Here is a 25237-nt window from a genome sequence, read left to right as displayed (position 1 = left end):
GTCGCATGCTTCTTCTCATTATATTCTCAAAAGCACGGATTGAACGGCTAGTGGCATGTAAACGCGGGGCTCCGCATTATCGTTGCGGGCGCTGTCCCACCCAAAAGCAGCAGTGGGTAGCGAGTGCTGATGGGCGACGACAAGTTCCATCGACATCATCTTCAACTTCTAGGACAAGATCTCCAATTACTTTGGCTACTCCCGAAATGAAGAACCTCAAGATTGCTGTGCTGGACGATTACCAGGAGCTGTCCAAACCCCACTTCGACCGATTGCGCCAGGCCGGCTACGAAGTGACGACATTCACCGACACCCTTTTGCCGTACAACCACCCGGACACCCCACAAGAGGTCAAAGATGCCCTGGTCAAGAGGTTGGAACCATTTGCCATCATCAGTCAGTAATGCCCGCCTCCAGAAGCATTCGCCTTCTCCCATTTCCAATACTTACAAGGCAGTAGATACGATGAGGGAGCGGACGCCCTTCCCCCGCGGACCTGATCGCCAAGCTGCCCCACCTGAAGCTGCTGCTGACGACGGGCAAGCGCAACGCCGCCATCGACGTCGCGGCCTGCCGCGCCCGCGGGGTGCGCGTGGCGGGGACCGACGGGGGCCTGAAGCCGCGCGGGCCCGACAGCACGACGACGCACTGCGTGGCGCTGGTGCTGGCGCTGGCGCGCAACGTGGCCGGGGACGACGCCGCCGTGAAGGCGGGCGGCTGGCAGACCGAGGCGGCCACGGAGCTGGCGGGGAAGGTGTTCGGCGTCGTCGGGCTCGGCCGGCTCGGCACGTCGGTCGGCAAGATCATGAGCGCCGCCTTCGGCATGAGGGTCGTCGCCTGGAGCAGCAACCTGACCCAGGACGCGGCCGACGCCAGGGCGAGGGAGGCGGGGCTGCCAGTTGAGGACGGGGACGGCGACAAGACGTTCCGCGTCGTCGGGCGGGACGAGCTGTTCCGGACGGCCGACGTCGTCAGCGTGCAGGTGGTGCTGTCGGAGCGCTCGAGGGGGTTGATCGGCCGGGACGATCTGTCCAAGATGAAGAGGAGCGCCCTCTTCATCAATACTTCGAGAGGCCCCATCGTCAACGAAACAGACCTGTTGGACGCAGCGAGGAACGGCAGCATACGGGGTGTGGCGTTGGATGTTTTTGCGCTGGAGCCGTTGCCTCGCGACAGTCCGTGGCGAACCACCCAATGGGGGAAGATGGACGGGCAAGAGTTCTCCTGACGCCGCACATGGGCTACGTGGAAGAGGGCACTATGGCAACATGGTATGAGCAACAGGCAGAGAACATCTTGCGTTGGGAGAGGGGCGAGTCTTTGGTGGCGGAATTCCAGGATAGTGGGTATTGATGTCGACCTGTGGACATCTTTTATCGTTTGATCCCATGTTTGTGTGTGCGTGTGCGTGTGCATATGTGTGTCCTGCGTATGTATGTATGTATGTATGTATGTATGTGTGTACTCTGTATTGCATCTCAAGCAGCGATGCATTGATGGAAATCAGCACAACAAAGTCGCAACTTGACTTCAATTGAATGCAAGGCCTGTCAATCTCAGTCGGAGTTGCCTACACTGTGGGTTGGTGTCGGTTTGATTGTTGTGCCTTCTTTTCCTGAGTTTACCATCTCCATCCCCCCATTGATCCACCACCTGATCCTTCCTCCCCTTCAACACCCTGATGCACTTGATTGAGTATCGTCTCCGTCAGTGAACTCGCGGCGACCTGATTGTCTGTTTTCATTGTGTGGGCATTTAGGTAAGTCCCATCCAACTCATCGATTTGGTTTGTCCAATTTCCCCAGTTGCTGCAAGGTCTTGCTCCCACTTGCCTACGTGCTTGATGGGTAAACAAGCTGGTGGGATAAACATCGAACTTTCACTACCTCACTTCTCCCTCCTCTACAACATCATCCGCTGACCAATCTGGTTCACCTCCAGTCTCTGCGATTTATGCCGGAGCACCTTGTCGGCCATCATGTCCATCACCAGCGATCCCCAGGCAGATGCCACCATCGCTGCCATTGCTGCCGCTCTCCCACAGAAGCCCAGCAATCCCCAAGGCACCTCGGAGGCGGCTGCAACTTGTGAGTGAGCTAGCTACCACTGTTCCCCCTCGATACCAATCTGACATGGCTGTCTTTACCATTCTAGCCTCTCCCCAGATCAAGCCGGAGCACATCCCGGACGTTGAGAACCCGACCCATGACGGCGCCACGCTGCCACCCATGCTGACTTTGCCGACCATGCCACCTGTGCCGGCTATGCCGGCTATGCCGCATCCTACCGCCAGCCAGCGCGCCATGCCGAAAGGCCCGAGCCCTCAGAAGGGCTCAGGCCAAGAACGCTTCCGCCAGATGATATCGGGACGACCCTTGACTACCTATCCCCAGCTGCCTGGTCTCCAGCCTCCGGGAACTGCTCAACTGCTCCCGTCGACCGGCTATTACCAGGGCCCCACCAGCGGCCCAAATGGCCATGTTGCACCTAGCCGTGCCGCCTCTGGGAACCCTTCGTCTTTGTTCTTTACCGACACAAGTGGTGGGGCTGGTACTTCGGTTGAAGGCCTCCTGGTTCCCTCCTACAAGAGGATCACCGCCGATAAACTGGGTATGTCACGTGCAGACTCCCAGCCTCCCTCGTACCAGAGCGCCAGCGCCACCAACAAGAACAATGACGGCTACAACACCGCCGATAACAATAACCTCTTTCGAACCACGCACACTTCCATCCTGAGCTCGGAGTGCCAGTCGCGCCGCTTCAACCCCCAGTTCACGGAATGGGTTGGGAGCAATGGCAAATATTATGCCTCGGTCCGACTCCAGAACCACACCATCTCCGACGGCCGTGGCTACAACAACACCCTGGACGCCAAGCAGTCCCTGGCCAAGCAGGCCGTGGATTGGATCCGTGCCAACATGCGCAAAGAGGGTGCCCCGACCCGCGCCGAGGTCATCGCGAAGGAGAAGCAGGAGATGCTGAACCGCGAGCGCGCCGGTCTCGAGCGGCACAACGGCGGGTACGGAAGCAGCAGCAGCTACGGCGGCACGGGCGGAAACGGCCTCGCTAACGGCGGCAACGGCTCGAACAAGGCTGGCTATAGCCACTACAGCCCCGGCCGGGACCGAGCTTCTCGCGGCGGCGGCGGCGCCAACGGGGCCGTGGCCGACCACAAGAAGAGCGAGGCCCACGTCCTGCTCGCGGGCATCCGCTCGCTCTACGGCCACTACCGCGGCCCCAGCGAGGCGGTCCTGGCCGACCCGGTCGCCTCCCGCGCTTACCTGCAGGGCTTTGCCCTCGGCGAGAAGCTCCGGGACTCGGCAGTTCGCGCCGAGGGCCGACGGTCTCGCTCCCCTAAGGCCGGGGGCGATCCTCGCTCCAAGCGCAACTATCGTGAGCGCTCGGCCACCCGACGTCTGGATCCGCCCGAGCATCGTTGAACATGGTCGGATAGATGGATGGAAGAGTTCAGACAAGGGTTGGGCATTTAGTTTTGCTGTGTACGATAAGAAGGCATTTTACCGGCAGTTGCTCCCAATTATGAATGGAGGGGCTACTGGCCCTGCGCATACTACTATGATAAATGGTATGGGTGCGTGATCATACCATAACAAATGAGACAGTACCGGTAATAAAAAAGATCATCTTCAGGCGTGCTAAAATTTGCTCTTGGCGTGATACCTACCTACAAGTGCCTACTCACCAGCAACCATGAGCCCCCCTACAACTTGCTCGGCATCCGCATACCGCCATCCAGACGAATGACGGTGCCATTCAGCATGACGTTTTCGATGGCCTGCCTCGCCGCCATGGCGAACTCCTCGGGCCGGCCGGCCCTCCGGGGAACTCCATGGCGCCCTCGAGCGACTTGCGCACCTTGTCGCTCATGAGGCTGGTCATGGCGCTCTCGAACAGGCTGGGCGCCAGGGTGACGACGCGGATGCCGAAGCGCGACAGGTCGCGCGTCATGGGCAGGGTCATGGCCGTGATGGCGCCCTTGGAGGCCGAATACGACACCTGGCCGCGCTGCCCCTCGAAGGCGGCCGCGCTGGCCACCATGACGACGACGCCGCGCTCGCCGTCCTCGGGCGAGCCCGCGGCGGCGGCGAGGTGCGGCAGGGCTTGGCGCACCAGGTCGATGGTGCCCGTCACGTTGACGGCCATGACGAAGTTGAAGTCGGGCAGGGAGAGGGGTTGGTTGTGGCGGTCGAGCATCTGTTGTGGTATGGTATCATCAGTAACAGACTCGTCTCATAGTACTTGAAACGCGGATGCCCTGAGCATGAACTCAAAGTAGAGCGCTATCATCACCAAGCAATCCCAAACGTACCGTAGAAGGCAGCGAGATGCCCGCGGCCGGGATGACGCCGCCCAGCGGCTTGCCCGTCTCCTGGACCCAGGCGACGGTGCCCTTGATGGCGGCCGCGACGCTCGCGGTCTCGGTGACGTTGCACTGGAAGAAGCGGGCCTTGTCGGGGCCCAGCTCCGAGACGACGGCGGCACCGTTGTCGTCGTTCATGTCGAGCACCGCAACGTAGCCGCCGGCGCGCACCAGCTCCTTAGCCGTGGCCTGGCCCAGTCCGGATGCGCTGTGCGTGATCCAGGGTTGTTTAGCATGTGATGCTGTGGACGGAGCAAGGAGTGAGAGAGGTGGCTTACCCGCCAGATATGATAAATGTTCTGTCTTCGATCTTCATTTTGACTGGTGTGTGTATGCAGAACTTGGGTAGGAAGTCATCAAAATAAGAAGGTTGCAATCAAAGAGATGATGTTGAGTTCAACCGTTCGTTACCTAAGCCGGAGCCGAGGCACGTTTCTTTCCCAGATGACAAGTCCCCGTCGGCCTCCCCCATTAGGAGTTGCCGGCAGCACGCACAGTAACAAGCATGAACACCTGGGGTTTATGTACAGTGAGTGAGTGGATGAGATCTAGCGCATGCCTAGCGCCTGTTTAGTGGATGTGCGACAGCTCTCAACGCTAAAGCCGCTACAGGAATAGGCGCAACATAGAAAGCACGGGCCCTGGCAGGCCTTATGTGCTGACTGAAACCGAACAAAGCGGCCCCCCGAAACCCCCAAATCCAATCAGCGTGATCCCTACCAGCCCAGCTCACGTCACCGCCGAAACCCAACCCAACTCAACGGCATATGCGGCAGAGTCAAGAGATAAGCAACCGACGTGCGAATCGCAACCGCAGCTGGACAGTCCCTTGCCAACCAACAAACTTCGAATTCGTATCCCCGACCCGATAACGACATCCGCAAAAGTCAACGTCAACACGGTGCAATAATAATACCGCATTTCTCCGTCAGGGCCCAGACGACTGTTCATTACCGTTACCCAAGCTCGCCAGACATCGCAACAAAGTCCGCCGCGACCGACGCTTCCGAACCTAGCGATAGAGAGATAAAGAGAGAGAAAGCCCCAGATAAGACACCAAGCTTGCGCCATGACGCGTCCGCGACGGTCTTCGGCCGCCAGCGAGGAGAGCTCGGGCACGGCGGGCGATCAGGTATGATGGCTTGAACAGACACTCGCAGCCGGGTCGGGTCTTTGTTTGTCAGAAGCGCTGACTCGCAACTTCACAACCATTGTAGGAGCTGGGGAGCATGTACGACTATCTGGCCAAGATCATCCTGTTGGGACCCAGTGGAACGGGAAAGTAAGTGGCATCCATGTTTCCTTCTTCCGACTCGAGAAACCCAAGGATTCGAAGCTGACTGGTTCTCTCCTCCAGGTCCTGCCTCCTGCACCGCTTCGTCAAATCGGAATGGCGCATCCTCTCCTCGCAGACCATCGGCGTCGAGTTCGCCAGCAAGATCATCAAGGTGGGCACGGGCGCGCGCCGGAAGCGCATCAAGCTGCAGCTGTGGGACACGGCCGGCACCGAGCGCTTCCGGTCCGTGTCGCGGTCCTACTACCGGGGCGCCGCGGGCGCCGTCCTCATCTACGACCTGACGTCGCACGCCAGCTTCCGCGCCCTGCCGCCCTTCCTCAACGACGCGCGCGCCCTCGCCAGCCCGAACCTCACCACGCTGCTCGTGGGCAACAAGCTCGACCTCGCGCACGACGAGGGGCCGCTGCTGCCGTCCCTGGCCGACGACGAGTTCTCGCCGCCGCCGCCGCCGTCGAGCAGCTCCAGCTACGGCGGCAGCATGTACGGCACCAGCGTGCAGAGCAGCGCCAGCGTTAACACCATGACGCCGTCGTCCTCGGTGGGGCTGGGCACGCAGCAGCGCGCGACGGTGGCGGCCGAGGGCCGGGAGGTGTCGTCGGCGGAGGCGTCGCGGTGGGCGGGCGGGGTGCAGGTGCCGGTGGCGCTCGAGGTGTCGGCGTTCACGGGCGAGGGCGTGGACGACGTGTTCGCGCGGCTGGCGCGCGCCATCCTGACCAAGATCGAGCTCGGCGAGATCGACCCGGACGACCCGCTCAGCGGCATCCAGTACGGCGACGGCGGGCACTGGAACACCAACGGCGGCGGCGCCAGCGACGGCGGCAGCGTCAAGAGCGGCATGACCGTCGACGACGGCGGCGCCAGCGTGCGGAGGCGCAAGAAGGGGCGGCGCGGCCCCGTGGCGCTGCGCGAGTGGGAGGAGGTGTTTACGCTGCGGAGTGGGCGAAGGCGGGGGTGTTGTTGATCGTGGCGGAGGAGGAGAAGGGACTGCTGGCACTTGGATAGGAACCCGAAGATGGAGGGGGGCTCTGGGGATACAGGATGTCTCTGTGTTTGTGGGTGTACAGTGTGGGTTGGAAGAAAGCAACAATCGTTTCGTGATACCTCTTTCGCACTTTTCTCTCGTTTGGCGTTGGCGGCGAAGCTACGGTCGGAGAAGATACATTGCGGCACAGCTATTTACTAGTACGTGTGTGTGCCTTATAGACTAATACGAAAGGGAAAGAGGCCGGATTCTCTTGAGGAACGAATAGTACTCAATTCTTCAATCGAAGATTTCGACGTGTATAGTATCGTGTTGCGCCGGACCATTGCGCGGTCAGCGACAGGGGCGCTTGTTGCCTAGATCTAGATCCGGTGTTAGAGTCGGACCATTTCGCCCACTTCACCCACTTCACACCCACTCAGCGCCCGCGCGCTAGGCACCTTTCTGCTGCCTTGAGAATCTCGGATGTCAAAGGGAACGGTGCTGCTGTATAAACATGCCGTCCATTCGCCAGCTCTAGTCCGGTTCTCCCAGAAGAGCATGTTCTCCTACTGCATTCAGCGCTACCGATCCTTCATCACACGCCAATTCTCCGCCATGACGAGCCCGCAACCAAAGGACGGGCGGTACCCTGGCATCGACCTGGATCTGCGCGACCACTCAGGCGGCTGGCGGGCCACCAAGCCCTTATATCCAATTGCCGTCTCCCTCCACCTGCCCGGCTCGACGTCGGAACTCTTCCAGCTGCGCGAGGTCTTCATGCTGGCCGTCATGGACACGCTGACCGACAAGCCCGGCTGGCACACCAAGGTCTTCGACGAGGCCATCGTCGCCAAGTGGCGCGCCGAGGCCCTGCAGCAGCCCGAGGATGGCCTGTACCGGTTGGCCACGGAAGGCTGGAGACTGCACAACCGCAGATACCTGGCTGAAGATGAAGAGGGCGAGGACTTGCTTCCCCAACCTCGTTGTCGCATTCTGTCGGAAAAGGCATTTGACTACGTACGCAGAAACCACCAGAGCTGCTCATGTTCCTATTGTCGACTAATGTGCAAATGTAGTGCATCCAAGAGTTGCGACTGAAGGCCGAATACTTCCAGAAGACCGGGCTCGTCCCGACGCTAGATGCAGTAGACAACTGCGTCGTCAAATCCGACGTGTTGGTGAACCAGTCTCTGAAGAGCGAGATGGTCGCTGCTTTTGCCAAATTGCGCGCCGACCAGGCCTCTAACGTGGACTGGCATCCGCGCAGCAACGGCATGGTCCAAAACCTCGTGCACCCCTCTCTGTACTGCCTCGTCTGGGGCAAGTCGCACTTCCTGTACGACGAGGTGGTCGGGACGGTCGACGCCGTGACCAAGTGGGCAGGCAAGGGCCAACCAACCCCAGATCAAACGGAAAACCCATGGATCGACCCGGTCCAGAGTTATGGTCACCGTCCGCTGGCGCCACACTTCTGGTCCGCCAAGTACCAGTGGCTTCCGGCGAACCTGAAGTTCCAAGACGACGGGACCACCAGGTTCACGAGCTACATCAACAACCTTCACCCCGTCAAGTACGAGGGCGTCTACCGCACCATCGAGAAGCTGGTGGACCAGGCCCTCCCCGCTTGGGAGCAGTGCCTCAACTTGCATGACTACCATCGCAGAAGCGAGGCCCAGCCGGTTGGGCGCCAGGAGCCACGCATTAGTCCGGCGAAGTATGCTGAGTGAGTCCTACCACCCCCAACCTCTCATTCTCCATTTGCGGGGGATTGTGTATCTGATCCCTTCTCTTCTGTCATAAACAGCGACAACGAAACCGACGGGCTATGGGAGGAACTCGACAGCGAAACCCTGGCGCAGCTCGACGTTAAGCTCGACTGTGATGCCCTGGCCGACATTGTCGAGTGTCTTCATTATGATAGCAAAATTGAAATAACGGACGAAGAATGGACAGCGATACGGTCGTTGGACCGTGGCGCCCCCGAGGCGGAATTTCCGCGAAGCGTGCTGGACAAGATCCCCGAGGAAGACCTTGAGGAGAAGCGGTGGAAGCAGGTCCGAGACCCGATCTTGTTCGAGCCCGATGATTTCACCCAAGTCAATTACGACTGCGAGAAGCAACTGCGGGACAGGTTTAAGGAATCGGGGCTGCAGGTCATCGTCAAGATGGCCAGCATCGAGCTCACGCCCGAGAAGCCCGAGTTCCCCCAGGGGAGCTGGCACATCGAGGGCCAGATGAACGAGCACATCTGCGCGACGGCCCTGTACTACCTGGACAGCGAGAACGTGACGCCCAGCAGCCTGGCCTTCCGCATGGGCACCGACTGGGACCAGGACGACATCTCCATGTCGGCGGGCCAGGACGCCTACCACTGGCTCGAGCGCAGCTACGGCACGTGCTTCGGCCCCTCGGGCAGCGGCGGGCCCTGCCTCCAGTTCTATGGCCGCGTGGACACGCCCGAGGGGCGGCTGCTCGCCTTCCCCAACGTCTTCCAGCACCGCGTCTCGTCGTTCCGCCTCCAGGACCCCGCCAAGCCCGGCCATCGGCGCTTCGTCGCCCTCTGGCTCGTCGACCCGAACTGCCGCGTCCTCTCGACGGCCAACGTCCCGCCGCAGCAGCGCGACTGGTGGGCCGACGCCGTGTTCCAAGGCGACGCCGTGTCGAAGCGCGGGGGCGGGGGCGGGGGCGGCGACAGCGGAGACATGCCTGCCGACTTGCTCGGCCTGCTGAAGGAAGAGGAAGGCTTGGCGGAGAAGATTCCGGAAAAGAGCCCGACACATTCTACCACGGGTCACGGCGGCGACGAGAAGGCCGGAGTCAGCACGAATCGGCTGCCCCCGGAAATCCTCGACATGGTGCGGCAAAACGGTGTCGTCCCCGAGGGCTTGATGAGCCCGGACGAGGCCAGGGCGCACCGCCTCCAATTGATGGACGAGAGAAGTCGCTTTCATACGGTCTCGAAAAAGGATTGGGACGAGAGGGGTTACAACTTCTGTGAACACTGATACCATGCTGCTTCTTGTACAACACGCTCCATAGATAGACTAGGCAGCCAGTTTATTGCAGCATTATTCCTTTAGTGTTTTTATACAACGGACTCTATTCAATTGTCACTCGCATGGGCAGTACGCAGTTGAGCTAACACCGCGTCACTGACCAACGTACTTGACCCGGCAAATCAACGGCCGCCGCTCCCACGCCATGTAGGACTTCTGGTCGAACCAGTCGCCCGTCTCGTGCTCGCACAGCTCCACGTCGAAATGGAAGAGGATGCTGGCCGCCACGAGGCGCATCTCGTGCCACGCCAGGTTCTGCCCGAGGCAGTTGCGCGGCCCGAACGAGAAGGGCTGGTGCCAGTCGCGCCGGTCGTCGCGGTACTCGCCCGACGACCCGCCGCCCAGCCAGCGCTCCGGCACGTAGCGGCCGGGGTCCTTCCAGCCTTCAGGCGACCGGTAGGTGGCCGCTTGCATCACGACGACGTTGGTGCCTTTTGGGTGTTAGCCCAACTGCTTACTGATCGTGCCTTCACCTGTGAGGAAGGAGAGAGAGAGAGAGAAAACTCACCTTCGGGAATCCATCGGCCCAGAACCATGTTGCCGCCTTGGGCGATAAGACGGGGGAGTCCGGCCGGCACCGGGGGTACACGCGCATGGCCTCGCTGATGCAGGCGTGGAGGTACTTCAAGCCGCCCATGGACTCGAGGGTCATGTCGCGCCCGGACGCGAAGGCGGCGCGGACCTCGGCCTTGGCGCGCTCCATCTCGGCGGGGTGCGTGAGCAGGGTGTAGAACAGGCCGCTCAGGGCCGAGGCCGTGGTCTCGGTGCCGGCCAGCATCATGATCTCGGCGTTGGAGTGCATCTCCTTGAGGCTGAGGCCGGCCTGGCCCTTCTCGTCGTCGGGCACGCAGAGGTTCCACACGTCGGGCTGCGTCGAGCCCCGCGCCAGCCGCGCGTCCACCCGGTCCTTGGTGTGGTTCCAGTGGTTCATCTTCATGTCGTAGATCGACCGCGGCTCCAGCAGCTTCCACAGGGCGCTGAGCGCGGGGTAGTACTCGATGAACTGGATGATGCCCAGGACCTTGATGGAGCTGAAGATGGCCGTCACCCAGGGCGTGTATTTGTTGTTTTCCAGCTGCGAGGCCGACCGATCGACGACGTTAGCGGTGTTTCTGAAGTGCGTAGGCCCATGGCCGAACCATGGCTCGCAGACTTACCAGACCGAGGGGCTGGCCCAATGTAAGGTCACCCATGATGTCGAAGATGGTGAAGTTGAACAGGTCGACCAGGTCGACCTGCTCCCCGTCGCTCTTCTTCAGATTTCCTACCAGCAGGTGAATGTACTTTTGGAACAGAGGCTCCTGCTTCTTCAACGCCCGGTCCGAGAAGGCGGGGCTGAAGATCCGGCGCACCCTGGCGTGGTCTTGCTCATTTGCCGTGACCATGTTTTTCACGCCGTTGAAGGGAGGCAGGCTTTTGCGTTTTGCCAAGGCGCCACCGATCAGCCAATGTGAAACTAAAACTCTTGGACACAACAAAACAAATCGATACGTACTACGTCTTTTCCTGTTTGGGGTTCTCCTTGCGGCCCCGCTCGTAACCGTAGATGTCCTTCCAGGCATCGCCGTTGCTGTAGCTGAGGTCGTTCGGCCCGTAGCGGACGACGGGGCCGTACTGGTCGTGCAGGGCGCAGAGATAGGACACCTGGTCGCCGTGGTAGTTGGCGACCCACCACGGCATGCGGCTGATTGCGCACAGCCGGGGGCCGGGGATGTCGTGGAGCGGGTGAAGAAGCAGGTTGTACGCCGCCGACAGCAGGAGATAGACGACGAGGATGCCAATCGAGATGGCAGAAAGGGTAGTGCAGGCCTCCATGGCCTGAGGGAACACCCCAGCTGCAGCACCGGACATGATGGCGTCTCGTTGGAAGAAGGAATACCAAGGGGGAAACCAATGCTTTGCCAGCCCCTCACTTAAGCAAGGTCTTCCTTCCATATATAAATGGTAAGGGAATTTGTGGTCCGGTTATTTTTCTTTTCTCCTTTCTATTGTTTGCTACGGCTTCAGCTACGAACCCAGAACCCTGTCCTGTGTCGTGGCAGTTCTGCACCAGCGGGGGAGGGGCAGAACTTGACAGCAAAAATGGTGCTATCGTCCCTGTCGCATTGGCTCAAGAAGAACAGTGGCAGGCCACTTGGCAGGGATCCTCGGCGCCAATATTCCAATTCTTCGCCGTAACTGGACATTCAAATGCAACTAGACGACCAACAAGGACTCTGACCCGCATCCCTTGTCCTCTTCTGTCCGAGTTCTCGGGTATCAGCCTGAATGTAACGAGCCCCGAGTCATAGGTGTGCATATGGCAGTGGAGTGGATGTGGATCCCGTCTTTTATCTGTCTATAACGGCCACTAGTCCATAATGGCTACAGATAAATATTGGAGGGGCCTCTTGGCGTCGCCAATTAGAAAACCCAAGTTCTCGGTATTTCCCGTGATGGAATCAGTATGGTGTCGAGGAAAGCGGCTTATTTTCTGCGCCTTGGTATCTGGTGTTGAATCTCTCATCACGGGTCTTTTGTTGTTCTTCTCAAGCTGCTGCATGGTATACAATTGAATATGGATAGGGGAGCCTATAAGGCTGAAATAAGGTTTCGTTTCTGTCGGGTTGGCAGCGTGGCATCGAACGGAGAAAAGGCAAGAGCGAAGACTAAAATCTGGACTATTGATGGCGGAACTTGAATAGTAGGAGCATGGGTGACTAGACGCGCGGGTACAGATCGGTTTACCATCTGTTGGTAGTTTCTGATCATGTGACACAGACGTGAGTGAATAGCACTCTATAATACAAATCTGGGAATGCAGTACAGTTTTTCTTGGTTCTACCTGCTTTTCAGTATATCGTATCTAACTCGTAACATCCTGGCAAGTCCATTCCATCATGCAAAACATACGAGCTAGCTATATTCATTTTCGCAGTATAGCTACTCTCCGGCCAGTCACGTTCCAACTCATTACTCATTAACTTAATCCTCAACACGGGACGGAGACGCAAGCTATGGCACTGCGTGGCCTGCCTATAATTGATGTGGGTTCAAGTATCAGGAAAGCGAGGAGCACACCATGGACTAAGCGCACATCAAAAGCGCCGCCCCCGGGTGATTGTACTCACGGACCACAAGCCAGCGAAGGAGGTAGTTGATTAAACCTCACTGACATTGGTAAACCTGGCCCAAAACAACCATCGAGAAGCTTGCTGGTAGACGGGTTACACGAGTCGGCGGATGGCCACCACTGGAATGCCTCATCCACTGGAAGAGATACAGCAAGGCCCAAGATCAGAAGTACCTGAGAGATATGCTGACTACGTTTTCGTCGGCAGGAGCATTTGGATACGAATGACAAAACCCATGGGCGGTGTTAGGCTTCGGCCAGCGTGTATAGTGAGAATAGGGGCAGGTCACGGCAATGATGTATAATGGCAATATCTCATCTTAGCCTATATCAAGCATTGCAATACAACGATAGCCAATGAACTGAGGTTGTTCCTGTACTACACGTCATCCAGTCATCTCATGCAAGAGTATATTGTGTGATCTGACACTGCACCCAGGATTGGTCAGCCTCGTCGGTGGGATGCCGGAGTGCATGTGTTCCCCAACTACATCGCAAACCCGCGACCCGATGACGTCTGTGGCAGCTTACTGCCGATGCAGGCTGTTCCACAACTGCAATTTGTGCGAATCGCATTAAGGATGATGTCACAACCTAATCAGGTCTCATGTTCGTTTGACGTAAATTCCAACGCCTTTCCTGCCGGCAGTCATTGCACAAATACCCTATTGGGTCTCTTCGATGTAGGCTGCTGGTGAAATGTTGCAATTACAACATGGCACATCTGATTGTAAATTCTTGTTCTAGCATTTTATGGCTTCAATCAGGCTGGACCGGTAGCATGTATGAGGCCAGTCCTGTAGTATTTAAAACGATTCTTCACCCCATTGTGAGACGTTGCACCTCACTCTGATGACCATAAAACAACTCTTGATTGCTACTAAAAAAGATCGACGAACACCAGTCGCGACTTTGCCTTTCATACGACAGTCCCCTTATTCAGATTGCGCGACAGATTCCAGCATACATCTATTCAACACATCTACAGTCACATCTTGAGGTTGTAAATGCCGAGTAGCAGTGGGAGTAGTGGGAGTAGTGGGAGCAGTGGGAGCAGTGGTAGCAGTGGAGGGAGCAGCAGCGGGAGCAGCAGTGGCAGTAGTGGCAGCAGCAGCAGCAGTGGAGGAGGCAAAGGCGGAAGCAGCAGCGGCAGTAGCAGAGGGGGAGCGGCGGCACATACATTGGCGGTGGTGGCGGCGGCGGCGGCGACGGCAATGGCCATCAGACACACGACGCCAAATGGTACGTTGTCAGGCTCGTGCCTCTGTTCGTCGCATTCTTCGTCACGGCGGCCGTCATCTATTGGGTCATGCACCACCGCCGCAAGCGACGACAGATGTCCCGAGAGGGAAGGAAAGACCATTCGATCCCGGTGAAGCGATGGCTGCGATGGCACGACTCGCACAAACGGGCCTCGGACGACGACAACACGACAAAGGACATCGAGCAGGGCACTCTGTCTTCCGGCCAGAGCAGCAGGAACAACAGTCGGGACGAGGGGTGCACCGCACCTTTGCCCGAGAAGCCCATGCCGGTTTACAATTCAGATACTCCGAGAAACAACTCTTCACAACACGGCCCATTTCCTAAGAGTATGCTCGATGTCTGAGCCATGAGACATTGCGCCGAGGGATATACGGAGTTGGGGCTATGTACATCGGAATAGCCTTGGAACAGGCTGGTCTCATGTTCGCCATGGGGACGATTCCACGAGTTTTATGATTGATGATTTGATACGAGTGGAGGCACTATGGCAGTGCGGACTGTTGGCGGCTCTTCTTCCAAGGGTATAATGAGTAGGGTCAGGCTTTTGTGATCATCCTTACTCCGTATGGCGGTCGTCTCACTTAATACTATCTATTTTCTTTCCTGTGGGGCTGGTCAAGGCCTGGCTCTGGTGTCGGGCGTGTCTTGGTACTACTCTTTTCGATCCTGGGTTCTTCTGCTTCAAGGATCTCCTGCACTTGTAGCCCCGGCCACCGTTCCCGGAACACGCTGGCCAAGTGCCGGATCCCCCATTCTTCGCATGTGCGATGCCCTACACACACCACCGCCATGCCTTTACTGAGTGCGGCCTCCAGTCCGGGCTCTCGTACGGCGCCGGTCAAGTAGAGTACGCCTCGGCAGTCTTCCACTGATGGTGCCAGCCCCATGCCAACTGCGAGCTCCGCGACCTTGTCCACCTCCTCCGGGTGGAATGCGTTCATAATAGCGACGCACCTGACCATGCTTTCTCCACCAGTCGCGAGTTCGTCAACCCCCTCGCCCTCGTCGAAGCCAAAGACCCCTTCAAAGGACCCGAATTCCGTCTCCAACTGGGACCTCAACGGCGTTCTCGCCGTGATGGTGTTCAATGGACCCACGATCCCGATGGTCCTGTCGGGATCGCCTTTGTAGCCCTGGATGATGGCAGCGCCGTCCACGGCCATGTCCAGTTTCGCGGCGAGGGCGGCGTTATTCCCCACCGTCAAGACCTCGTCAAAGGCCTTGTGCGACGCGACGATGGTGGCGCCGCGCGGCACCCTTCTGCGGTCCAGTGCCCAGGGGCGGTGGAGGAATGCCAGCAGGGGCGGGGGCGACCTCGCTGCTGCTGCTGCTGCTGCCGCCGCCTTGGTCAGAGCATCGTAAAAGCCCGCTGTTGGGGTGATGCTGAGTACCACGCAGGCAGGCCTGGCCGTGCCGGGATTAAAGAACCTTGACCGTGGGGTGTGATACTCGAAAGCGACATCGCCTTGTCGAACGGGGAGGAGCGACTGGAGGAAGAGGGTGGTTTCTGCGAGGGTTGGGCGGCGTGCAAGCGGTTGAGCGATCGGCAAAGACGGCACGATGCCGGGACTCTGTTGCATGATTAGGATTTCCAACTATTGCAGTAGGATCAACATGTTAAGACTAAATCCAATGAATTGGGAGGATTTGGGGTCTCCCAGCGCGTTGGAGAGCATTTCCCTTTCGACATATCAAGTGTAAAGACGGCGGGTGTGATGTCTTTTGGATTCAGGTCTAGGAAATGAGATTGCGCCATAGTCTATGACATCATACTTTACCGTCATACACGCTACTTTCATGAAATACTATGCTGCTTCTATACTAATTATTTCGCAAGCTGGATTCGTTTCATTTGCCATCGCCATGTCTGTCGCTGACTGGATTCTGATGCGCGACCCCGGTCATTTCAATCAGGGGCAACAAGTCGGACTCTTCCTGGATCGCGAACACCTGTTGCCACCAAAACACGCACGCATCAGCAAACACAAATGACCCAATATCCTCCCGGCAGTCTGGGCATTGGCTACTACGGAAAGTCTAATCTTGAGAAGGCACAAGTGCTGGCTGTTCTAGAAGGGTGCGCCAAGCTAGCTGCGCCCGCGTCTGCGTCTGCGTGATGATTAGTCCCGGCGGGACTCACAGGTCAGACACAAAGGTTATTAACTAGTAACGTCCTTCAGCCATTCATAACATATAGTGTTGCCTGGCCAGGGGTGGAAAAAGTAACTCGTGTGACAAGCAAACGGCGATCTCCAGTGCTCCAGCCAGATGGTTTGGAGGGCATAGCTAAGGTCTATCCCAACCAGATCAAGACTTTCGGTGGCTGTGGGTGGGCACGAGGGACAAGATAAGCTTGATCGAGTGGCTCATCGCCAAGTTTCTAATCTACCATGTGCCTCGCGTCTCCAGCAACAGGCAAGGTCACAGTCGCAAGCACTCTAGGGGGCATAATGTGCTTCGCCAGACAGAAACCAGGCGCATGTACTGACAAGAAGAGGCTCGCTCCATGCGTCTTATCATTAGAATTACCAAGGTTCTAATTCCGTAACAAACATGCGGCGTGGCGTGGTGCACATAAACATTTATACGCCCTTCATGGGGAAGTTGGGGGAATAATATCCCGATTTGTTTCGTAGCACGAGATAGCGTCGCATTAGCCGATACTTAAGTGTCTTAGTTCCACGTTATCCGATCCGTTCGTCTGGTTCTTGTTACTAAGATTAGTTTTGTGCATATTGGGATCGGTTACTCATTTCAGGACACTTGACGCTGGGTCTAGAAGGCCCAGCTAGACAGAATGCAGGCCACCTGCAAGACTAAGCGGTTTCCTGTACCGGTAGGGCGCTATCTTCGAACAATGAGCTACGCGTGGAGTGAGCTCGGGAGACTCAAACGAACACCAGGCATGATCATCGAGGGGCGATGGCAATGTTGAGTGGCACCTCCGAAAGGGAAAAGCGACCCAAAGCTGATCAACGATACACTCAACCGGAGTATCAACATTCTACTTGAAAAGGCACCCGCGACAAGTAGGTCAGTCCTTCAGTCGTCCAGTCTTCCAAACTATAAATAGCCACCACGAAATGCGCCTGTGGCTCAGACCTCACTTGTTCCCCAAAGCCGTTAGCAGAGGCTCGCACTACTGCAGGCCAGGGCAGATGCCGACGAACCCAAACTCGCCCAACGCCCATGGGCATCAGTAAGGAATCTCCCCTTCTCGCACCACGACCGCCCAACTCGGACAGGCACGGCACATCAGCTATGGGCGGATGGGCAGGCTCCCGTACCAGCGCTTCAGCAGTGCTGGAGGATCTGGGAAACTCAGTCGGCCGTTGCCACGGCTATGCGGATCGACGGCGCGAATGCGAGAATCCTCGGCAAACCTAGGGAGCATTGGAAAAGGGAGACCTATTATAAGACATGAGCTCCATCATCGTTCTGTTTGCTGATTTTGTTCATCCCATCCCCAGTCTTGGCATTGCTCGGCTCTGCGATCCATCCTATCCAGGAGACTATTCCCTTCGTTCTTTCTTTTCCGTCTGCTTGATTTGTTATTCGCTGTATTGCTGGGGAGAACAGACACACCCGTGAAGATCTCCCACGGCTGACCGCAAACATGGGTAACGGCCCAAGCAAAACGTTGCCAACCAGCAATGTTCAAAATCCGATCAATCTCGCTGGGCAGAACTGTGAGTTTGGATTCATCGTACAGGTGCGAAGCCGGTATCTAACAAACATGCAGCTCTTTCACTACTGGGCACACCATTTGCGCCCATCTTCCCGCCCTTTTTTGAAAAACAACCCGCTGCCCAACGGATTTCCCTGGGGATCACTGTGAGTCGTGACACGAACCGCCGATGAACCAGTTCAGCTGGAGCCCCTCGCAGTGGTACTGATCAGATCGGCAGAACCTCCCAAAATGCCAATCCTTACCAACAAATGCCGGACACGGGCGTGACGCGGTCCTATGCTTGGACCCTGACCAAACAGACCGCCGCGCCCGACGGCGTGGACGTGCCCCTGATCCTCGTCAACGGGCAGTACCCGGGCCCCGTGATCGAGGCCAACTGGGGCGACTGGATCGAGGTGACGGTGAGCAACAACATGACGACGCAGCCGGCGGCGATCCACTGGCACGGGCTGCTGCAGAAGCAGACGCCGTGGATGGACGGCGTGCCGGGCGTCGACCAGTGCCCCATCGCGTCGGGCTCGGCCTTCACCTACCGGTTCCGCGCCGACCTGTACGGCACCAGCTGGTACCACTCGCACGTCGAGTCGCAGTGGGCGAGCGGCGGCTTCGGGCCCATGGTGATCCACGGGCCCGACGAGCAGACGGCCTACGACGTCGACGTCGGGCCCGTCATGGCCAACGAGTACTACCACGAGTGGTGGGAGGACGTGCTGGCCGGCTTCCTGGCCAAGGACCCCGTCGTCACGCGCTCCGACAGCAACCTGATCAACGGCAAGAACTCGTACCTGGGCAACAACGCGCCGCTGGCCTCGTTCAACTTCACCTCGGGCAAGACGATGCGCCTGCGCTTCATCAACCCCTCGGCCTCGGCCGTCGAGAAGATCTCCATCGACGGCCACACCATGACCGTCATCGCCAACGACTTCGTGCCGCTGAAGCCCTACGACACGACCGTCGTGACCCTGGCCCCGGGCAGCGCACCGACGTCCTGGTCAAGGGCGCCGGCGACCCCAAGTCGGCCGTCTGGCTGCGCGCCTTCAAGCCGCCCAACTGCTCCCTGTCCAAGGCGAACTCGACGCTGGCGCTGGCCGCCGTCTTCTACGAGGGCGCCGACCGCACCGCGGCGCCGACGTCGCAGGCCCAGCCCGACGCCTACGACACGTACTGCGGCAACGACCCCCTGTCCAAGACGGTGCCGATGTACCCCATCGCGCCGGGCGACCCGAGCGTGACCGAGGTGCTGCCGATCCAGCTGCTCAGCAACGGCACGGCCGACATCTGGTACGAGGCCGGGCGCACCATGGTGGTGGACTACAACGACCCGATCCTGCTGGACGTGAAGCAGGGCCAGCTCAGCTTCGACCCCATCCGCAACGTGCACGATTACGGCACCAACAAGTCGCTGCGCTTCGTCTTCGAGAACCCGGGCCAGCAGCCGCACCCCATCCACCTGCACGGCCACAACATGTTCATCCTGCAGGAGGGCGCCTGCACCGCCGCGCAGGTGGGCAGCAGCGGCAACGACCAGTCCGGCGCCATCCACAAGTCCAGCCGCCATCGGCGCGACGCCGTCGTCGAGCCGCGCAACCTGTGGCCCGACTGGCTGTGGCCCTTCGTCCCCGGCGGCAGCGGCAGCAGCAGCAGCAATGGCAGCGGAAGCGGAAGCGGGAAATCGTCCACCCCTGCGACGACCAAGGGCCACTGCTGGGACGGCTCCATCGTCAACCCGCAGAACCCGCAGCGCCGCGACGTCCAGATGCTGCTCCCGGGCCACTACATCGTCGTGCAATGGAACCAGGACAACCCAGGCGTCTGGCCTCTTCACTGTTCGTGTTCCTATCCTCCCCCTATCTGCATTAACCGCCCCCACGCCACCTGTTTACTGACCTTGAGAAACATTGTACAGGCCATATCGCGTGGCACGCCTCGGCCGGCTTCGTCTGGATGGTGCTGGAGAACCCCGCCGCCACCCAGAAGGACATGTCGATTCCCAATGTCGTGGCGCAGACGTGCCCCAACTGGGACAAGTGGACCGCGGTCGATGTCGTTCGTAAGTGTACCCCCTTGCTCTTCTTAACATTCTGCCCCAAAGAATGCTAACGTCGCACCAATTTCCAGCCCAAATCGGCAGTGGAATTAAGAACTAAAGGATTGTTCGGGCGATCCATTGTGTACAAAGCCAGTCTTCTCGCCAGACAGGGTTGGTCCAAGCCGATAATTATCAGTGGTAAATTTCTGAAGTGTTATAGTAATAGAGTAGGTTAGAGGAGGGGAGGGAAAGTGGTGTTTAGAGAATAGAGGGTGTCTAATGATTATAGATACCTAATCTTGTAATAATAGCGATGCGAAAATTCACGATTGATGTTGTTTTGGACGCCGAATGTGAGCCTCGTGGACGTTTGTATCCTACTCTTCGAATCTGGCAGTGTACATGCTGCGCAGACATGGACATTGACAAATCGGATTTCACTTTGGAATCAAGTCGTTCATTCGTAGGCAGGCTATGTCAATTCTTACTCAGCTCAGTCGAGTCCACCCCACTCGCTTTCCTGGCCCTCACTTTCGTCGTGATCCTCGTTGGCCTTCCGCCTGCTCCCGGCAATGGCTCCGCGCTTATTGTTCTCCCGCCTCCTCTCCCACGCGCTCTTGGATGTGATCTGGGCCTTGGTCCCGCGTCGCGATTCCACGCCGCCCTTCTTGAGCTTCTGCCTGTCGTCCTTCTTGACCTTGGGCAGGGCGTCCATCAACCACTTGGGCACCGAGTCTACGTTGCCGTCTTTGCCAGCCTGCTTCTCCGATAGCGTGATGACATTCGCTATGCTCCTCAGGAAAGGGATGTCCTCCTTGGTGTACATGGTCACGGCATCGCCAGCTCCGCCAGCTCGAGCCGTACGGCCAACGCGATGAACATACCCCGCCACGCTGGTCGGGATATCGTAGTTGATCACGCCGTTGACGCCGCGGAAATCAATGCCTCGCATTAACAGATCGGTGGTGATCAGCACCCAGATCTCACCTGATCTGAAGCGGGCAATAATCTTGCTTCGGGCTGTCTCCGACATGGACGAATGCAGAGTTGCGACACGTGTGGACCCGCCAGCCTCGACAGGGAACTCATATTTGAGCTCGTCGTGCAGGGACACGGCGCGGTCTATCGTCTGCACGAAAACAAGGAATGGCAGGCGCATGTCGGGTAACGCGTCGTTGGTGCCTGTCGGGTGCAGCAGCTGACGCATGGTGTAGAGTTTTCCGCGCTCATTATCACCCGTATAGATAAGACGATGTTTAATGTTCTTGACGGCGGTGTCCTTAAGACCTACCACTAGTCGAACCAAAGGCGAAGGTGATGATTCGTCCTGCTGCCTTTTCTCGAGCTCCTGCATCAGCAAAGCCTCGATATTTGAGCCCATGGTTGCAGAGAAGCACATGATCTGCAAGGATTCGCTGGTGCAAGAAGCCAGGATCCCTTGGGTCTGCTCTCTGAAAAGTTCGTCCAGCAAGACATCGCCCTCGTCCAGGATGAGCGTCCTCACTGAGGGCAATAGCTTCTTCGTCTTTTCGCGGTTTAAAAAGTTGAGAAGTAACATGGGCGTAGTGACGAGAATGTCGGCCTTTGTCAAAGTCAGAGGTGCTGTGTTATTGACGTCGCTTGCCGCATCCGACTCGTCCTCGTCTTCTTCGTCGTCGTCGCTCTCGCCGTCGGATTCTTGTGCGACCTCTATGTCTGATGATTCAGCTGCGATGCGCATGCCCTTCTTGAACATGACGATCTTCACACCAGTACCCGCGGCCAGCTTTTGGCCCTCGCTGGCGATTTGATGGGCGAGCTCACGGGTGGGCGCAAGGACGATGGCGGCGAGTGGCTGTTTGTTCCCCTTCTCTTGAGATTGCTTTCGTTGAGCGAGTATCCTGTTGATGGTGGGGATCAAGAAGGATAGAGTTTTGCCGCTGCCGGTCGGGGCGACAGCCAGAAAGTTGACATGGTCGGCGTTGTCGAGGGTGTCGGTCACGGCTGACTTGGGGCTCAGCAGAAGGGGCAGGCTACCCATTTGGACTTCGGTGGGCAGTCGGTAACCATGCTCTGCAAGGTTGGCAACTAGTCTCGTAGACACATTGTAGACGCTTCGTAGCTCGTTGAACGAAGTAAGCGGTCGCGGGTACAGCGGCTGCTTTCCATCTGATGCCTTGGCTTCGGCTTTTTGCGTCTTCTTGTCCTTCTTTTTCGACTTTTTGACCTTGGACTTCTTTTCCTCCTGGCTCGACATAATGGTGAACTTCAACTTGTGGCCCTTCAACACTTGGTAGATCTCGTCATGGCTCATTGGAGGGGCGGCGCTGGTTGCTTGCTTTTTCTTAGGTTTCTCCTCGTCGTCGTCGGGCGCCTGCGCGGGCTTGGCCGTCTCCTTGGCCGCAAAGAAGTCGACATCGTCGGTGATGGCGCTGGCGTCTTGGGTGAGGGCGTCGTCTGCTTTGCGCTTGACACCCCGTATGGAGAAATCCGTGTAGAGTTGAGGATTGGTCGGTTTCGGAGGAGGGGCAAAGGACTTCTCGGGGACGGCCGATTTCTTAGTCCCGCGGGACAAGACTTTCAACAGATCCATGGCGATTGAGACGATGGTCTGGTCTGCAGTCTCCAGCAAGAGGCGATCGTCAAGTCAAAAGACGCAATCGCTCGTTCTCCAGAGTGGGCAGATCAATTTGCACATGGATGCGCTGCAATTGATGATTGCTGAGACGCTAAAACTTTTGGGCGGTGAAGGTTTCTGCCACTCCAGTGGATTTTCGCTATTGTTAGCGGGCCTTCCACTAAAACCACCCACTAAAGTTATGGGCTTCCCGATTGAGCCGGACAGCTTGAAGCGCTGTCATCTCAGTAAGAGGAAGTATCGACTTTTCTATCTGCACGACGGCGCCAAAGTCGAGCTGGGACGCGCAAGGAGATTGTCATGAATTTGGTGTTCAACCTCGTCATGCAGTAGTATAGCGAGACGATCACCGACATTGCGCGCGACACCAAGAACGACAGCGCCAGCATGCATGTCATCGCCGTGCTCACGATGGTCTTCCTCCCCGCTACGGCCGTCTCGGGCTTCTTCGGCATGGCTTTCTTCTCCAGCTCCGACTCTAGAGTCTTCGTTTCCTTCCGGCTCGTTTGGATCTGCGTTGCCATCACTGTACCCTTGACGATGATCACGTTCCTGGTGTGAACCTTTTGATATCTAATTGAAGGGTCTCTCTATATAGGACGATGCGATTATCGTCATAGGTCAAAAATAAGCACATGAGTGACTGGCGCTCACGATGCGCATGAAGGTAGAGTCGCTCTATAATTGAATGTACATGACTTCTAAATATTCTAATTAAAAGGTATTAATTCCTCATAACAGCCGGCCTCGAAGTGTAACGTGATCTCTCCGCGTCTTCGACATTTTTACATAGGAGCACCTTTGAAAGGGAAATACTCCTGCGCGCACGTAACGTTGGCCGGCGGGACTATGCCCTGGAAGTATGCCTGAACATGTCCAAAGTAGCACCTCGAGGCTCCTTGGAGGGCGACAACATGCTGCATTGGAGGAAATCACCCATGTGTTAGCTTTTCCATTCATATCGAAGATGATTTGTGACGGAGATTCGGCGACAACTTACACCAACGGCCTCCTGGAATAGAACGACGGATCCGGGGAACTGAGAAGACATCTTGCGCGCCCTGCGACGATGCAAAGTCCCGTTAGCAACATATTAGTTGGGGAAGCGGTTTGTTCACAACTTACGACGAAGTAACAGGGTCGATCGTATTACTCGCGAACAGGATCGGGTATGTCATCGGCTTGTCTAACCCAACCACCGGCTCTGGATGCGTGAGAACGTTATTAGTTAGATTTGCACCCAGATGCACATGTCCAGTCACATCTCCTGAGCATTACGCCCCAGGGACATAGGGACAGAAGACGGGAGAGAGGAAAGAAGAAAACCGGACGGGGGCTGCTTACTTGGAAACACCATGCTGTCCGGCAACTGTGGTCGGATTGACCTGCACAATATGGTGTCGATGTATATGGTCCACATATCGCCAAGATACTTGCTCTTGGAGACTGCGTAGTCAACAAACCCCTTGTAGTCTTCCAGGGTGACGAGCTTGTTTGTCCGGGACGAGTCGGCGCACTGGATCGCAAAACGGGAGTCGATCGTGTTGGCTAGCCCGGCAAACTTACCCGCGATGGCAGACGCGTTCCCGCTCTCGAGCTGGTGTAATGTGCTGGCCATGTCCGGAAACATCGTCAGCGGGTTGTATACGGCAAGGATGAAAAGCGCCTTCAGGTCGGATACGGTCACCAGCGTCGGCAGGGCTTTGCTGCCGAGTCCGCTGATCGGGACCGGGCTGTCCTCAAGCTGGCGGATGAGACCGTCCAGCCTGGCCGTGATGTTGGCGGGCGTGGGTCCCCAGAAGGCACAGGCTTCCGGGCCTGCAGCGTGGCAGAAGGTCGAGAACGACCCCATGGCCTCGTCCATCTGCTCGACGTTGGCCCTCCCGGAATTGTCGTAATAGCCATCGGCGTCTGCCACGCCGTCCAGCACCATCCTCTCCACCCGGTCGGGAAACATGGACGCGAAGGTGACGCCAACGGTAGTCCCGTAACTGGCGCCGTAAGCCCACAGCTTGGCGTCGGACGGCGACCGACCAGCCGCTGCGGCCTCGGCTTCGACAAACGTCAGGATGTCGCGGGCGTTTGCCGGGGTGGTCACATAGTACCCATAAGGCGATCCATTCTCGACAGCATGGTTGCAGTAGTCGCCGTAGATGGAGCTGGAATAGTACTGTTCCTGCACCGATGTCGAAGAAACGTTGGCCACGCCCGTCCTGTGCACTCGGTCGAAGGCTGCTCTCGCTTCCGTGTTCCCCGCGAAGCAGTCGAGGACCAAACCGCTGTTGCTCACACCGCGAGGGTCATAGGTGACTAGGTTGTAGTTGTCTCCGATCAATGCTGGTACGAGGGCCCGGCTCGGTAAAATGGTCTCCATCCCAGAACCGCCGGGGCCGCCTAGCCAACACGTCAATTACTGTGCCTTACAAATGTCCTGGTGTGAGGCCCTACCTGGGATAAACACAATGCTTGGAGACTCGTCACTGGCATTCTTGCCAGACAACTTGACCCAGGAAATGAAAGTCGTGCCAAGGCTTCTGTTGGAATAGTCCAGAGGGACTTCAAGTTTGGCGCATTTGAGGTCCCCGTAACAAGGTGTCCAGGTGAGGTTGGCAGATGGTTGGATCTATAGGGATAGGCGATCAGCAAGCTTGAAAGCTGTGTAGATCTGCCTGGTAACAGTAAATACTCACCTTATCGAATGGATTGTCCTTGCCCGGCTGTTGCCCACACGCGGCTTGACAGCCCAAGCTGGCCAAAAGGATGAGGGCAGTCCCAAGACGGTTCATTGTAGCGTTCACCGAAGGTTCCTCTTGGAGCTTTCTGC

At 57.6% G+C, this 25237-nt stretch overlaps 11 protein-coding genes across 11 annotated transcripts; 6 read left to right on the top strand and 5 right to left on the bottom strand.

Moving 5' to 3' along the window:
- Positions 1-206: 206 nt before the first annotated feature.
- Positions 207-1228, top strand: PG998_008789 (uncharacterized protein; the record flags this gene model as incomplete). Its single annotated transcript, XM_066875605.1, has 2 exons — positions 207-400; positions 475-1228. 2 exons carry the CDS (start codon positions 207-209, stop codon positions 1226-1228), a joined length of 948 nt encoding a protein of 315 aa, XP_066731550.1.
- A 750-nt stretch (positions 1229-1978) lies between these two features.
- Positions 1979-3440, top strand: PG998_008788 (uncharacterized protein; the record flags this gene model as incomplete). The annotated part of the gene is made up of 2 exons (XM_066875604.1): positions 1979-2087; positions 2155-3440. 2 exons carry the CDS (start codon positions 1979-1981, stop codon positions 3438-3440), a joined length of 1395 nt encoding a protein of 464 aa, XP_066731549.1.
- A 281-nt stretch (positions 3441-3721) lies between these two features.
- PG998_008787 (oxidoreductase) lies at positions 3722-4697 on the bottom strand (the record flags this gene model as incomplete). Its single annotated transcript, XM_066875603.1, is given in 4 exon segments — positions 3722-3836; positions 3848-4215; positions 4331-4589; positions 4660-4697. The coding sequence occupies 4 exon segments, from the start codon at positions 4695-4697 to the stop codon at positions 3722-3724; spliced, it is 780 nt and encodes a 259-aa protein (XP_066731548.1).
- Positions 4698-5450: 753 nt separating this feature from the next.
- On the top strand, positions 5451-6639 carry PG998_008786 (GTP-binding protein YPTC4; the record flags this gene model as incomplete). Its single annotated transcript, XM_066875602.1, has 3 exons — positions 5451-5513; positions 5599-5663; positions 5739-6639. The coding sequence occupies 3 exons, from the start codon at positions 5451-5453 to the stop codon at positions 6637-6639; spliced, it is 1029 nt and encodes a 342-aa protein (XP_066731547.1).
- A 618-nt stretch (positions 6640-7257) lies between these two features.
- PG998_008785 (uncharacterized protein) lies at positions 7258-9647 on the top strand (the record flags this gene model as incomplete). Its single annotated transcript, XM_066875601.1, has 3 exons — positions 7258-7659; positions 7719-8365; positions 8447-9647. 3 exons carry the CDS (start codon positions 7258-7260, stop codon positions 9645-9647), a joined length of 2250 nt encoding a protein of 749 aa, XP_066731546.1.
- A 144-nt stretch (positions 9648-9791) lies between these two features.
- On the bottom strand, positions 9792-11549 carry PG998_008784 (Cytochrome P450 monooxygenase; the record flags this gene model as incomplete). Its single annotated transcript, XM_066875600.1, has 4 exons — positions 9792-10129; positions 10203-10773; positions 10856-11111; positions 11194-11549. 4 exons carry the CDS (start codon positions 11547-11549, stop codon positions 9792-9794), a joined length of 1521 nt encoding a protein of 506 aa, XP_066731545.1.
- A 2570-nt stretch (positions 11550-14119) lies between these two features.
- PG998_008783 (uncharacterized protein) lies at positions 14120-14419 on the top strand (the record flags this gene model as incomplete). The annotated part of the gene is made up of 1 exon (XM_066875599.1): positions 14120-14419. One exon carries the CDS (start codon positions 14120-14122, stop codon positions 14417-14419), a length of 300 nt encoding a protein of 99 aa, XP_066731544.1.
- A 244-nt stretch (positions 14420-14663) lies between these two features.
- On the bottom strand, positions 14664-15656 carry PG998_008782 (uncharacterized protein; the record flags this gene model as incomplete). The annotated part of the gene is made up of 1 exon (XM_066875598.1): positions 14664-15656. The coding sequence occupies one exon, from the start codon at positions 15654-15656 to the stop codon at positions 14664-14666; it is 993 nt and encodes a 330-aa protein (XP_066731543.1).
- Positions 15657-17692: 2036 nt separating this feature from the next.
- Positions 17693-19816, top strand: PG998_008781 (uncharacterized protein; the record flags this gene model as incomplete). The annotated part of the gene is made up of 4 exons (XM_066875597.1): positions 17693-17765; positions 17948-18723; positions 18765-19593; positions 19674-19816. Coding segments are annotated over 4 exons (1821 nt in total), but the record flags the coding sequence as incomplete, so codon positions are not given.
- Positions 19817-20289: 473 nt separating this feature from the next.
- On the bottom strand, positions 20290-22368 carry PG998_008780 (RNA-dependent ATPase rok1; the record flags this gene model as incomplete). Its single annotated transcript, XM_066875596.1, has 1 exon — positions 20290-22368. The coding sequence occupies one exon, from the start codon at positions 22366-22368 to the stop codon at positions 20290-20292; it is 2079 nt and encodes a 692-aa protein (XP_066731541.1).
- Positions 22369-23198: 830 nt separating this feature from the next.
- Positions 23199-24787, bottom strand: PG998_008779 (alpha/beta-hydrolase; the record flags this gene model as incomplete). Its single annotated transcript, XM_066875595.1, has 4 exons — positions 23199-23330; positions 23414-23474; positions 23539-23617; positions 23758-24787. 4 exons carry the CDS (start codon positions 24785-24787, stop codon positions 23199-23201), a joined length of 1302 nt encoding a protein of 433 aa, XP_066731540.1.
- Positions 24788-25237: the final 450 nt, after the last annotated feature.

This window comes from Apiospora kogelbergensis (assembly GCF_038363985.1).
Source record: "Apiospora kogelbergensis strain CBS 113332 chromosome Unknown utg000005l_segment0_segment0, whole genome shotgun sequence".
Lineage (NCBI taxonomy): Eukaryota > Fungi > Ascomycota > Sordariomycetes > Amphisphaeriales > Apiosporaceae > Apiospora > Apiospora kogelbergensis.
Note: the sequence above shows the minus strand (reverse complement) of the source record. Positions and strands in the feature narration are given on the sequence as shown.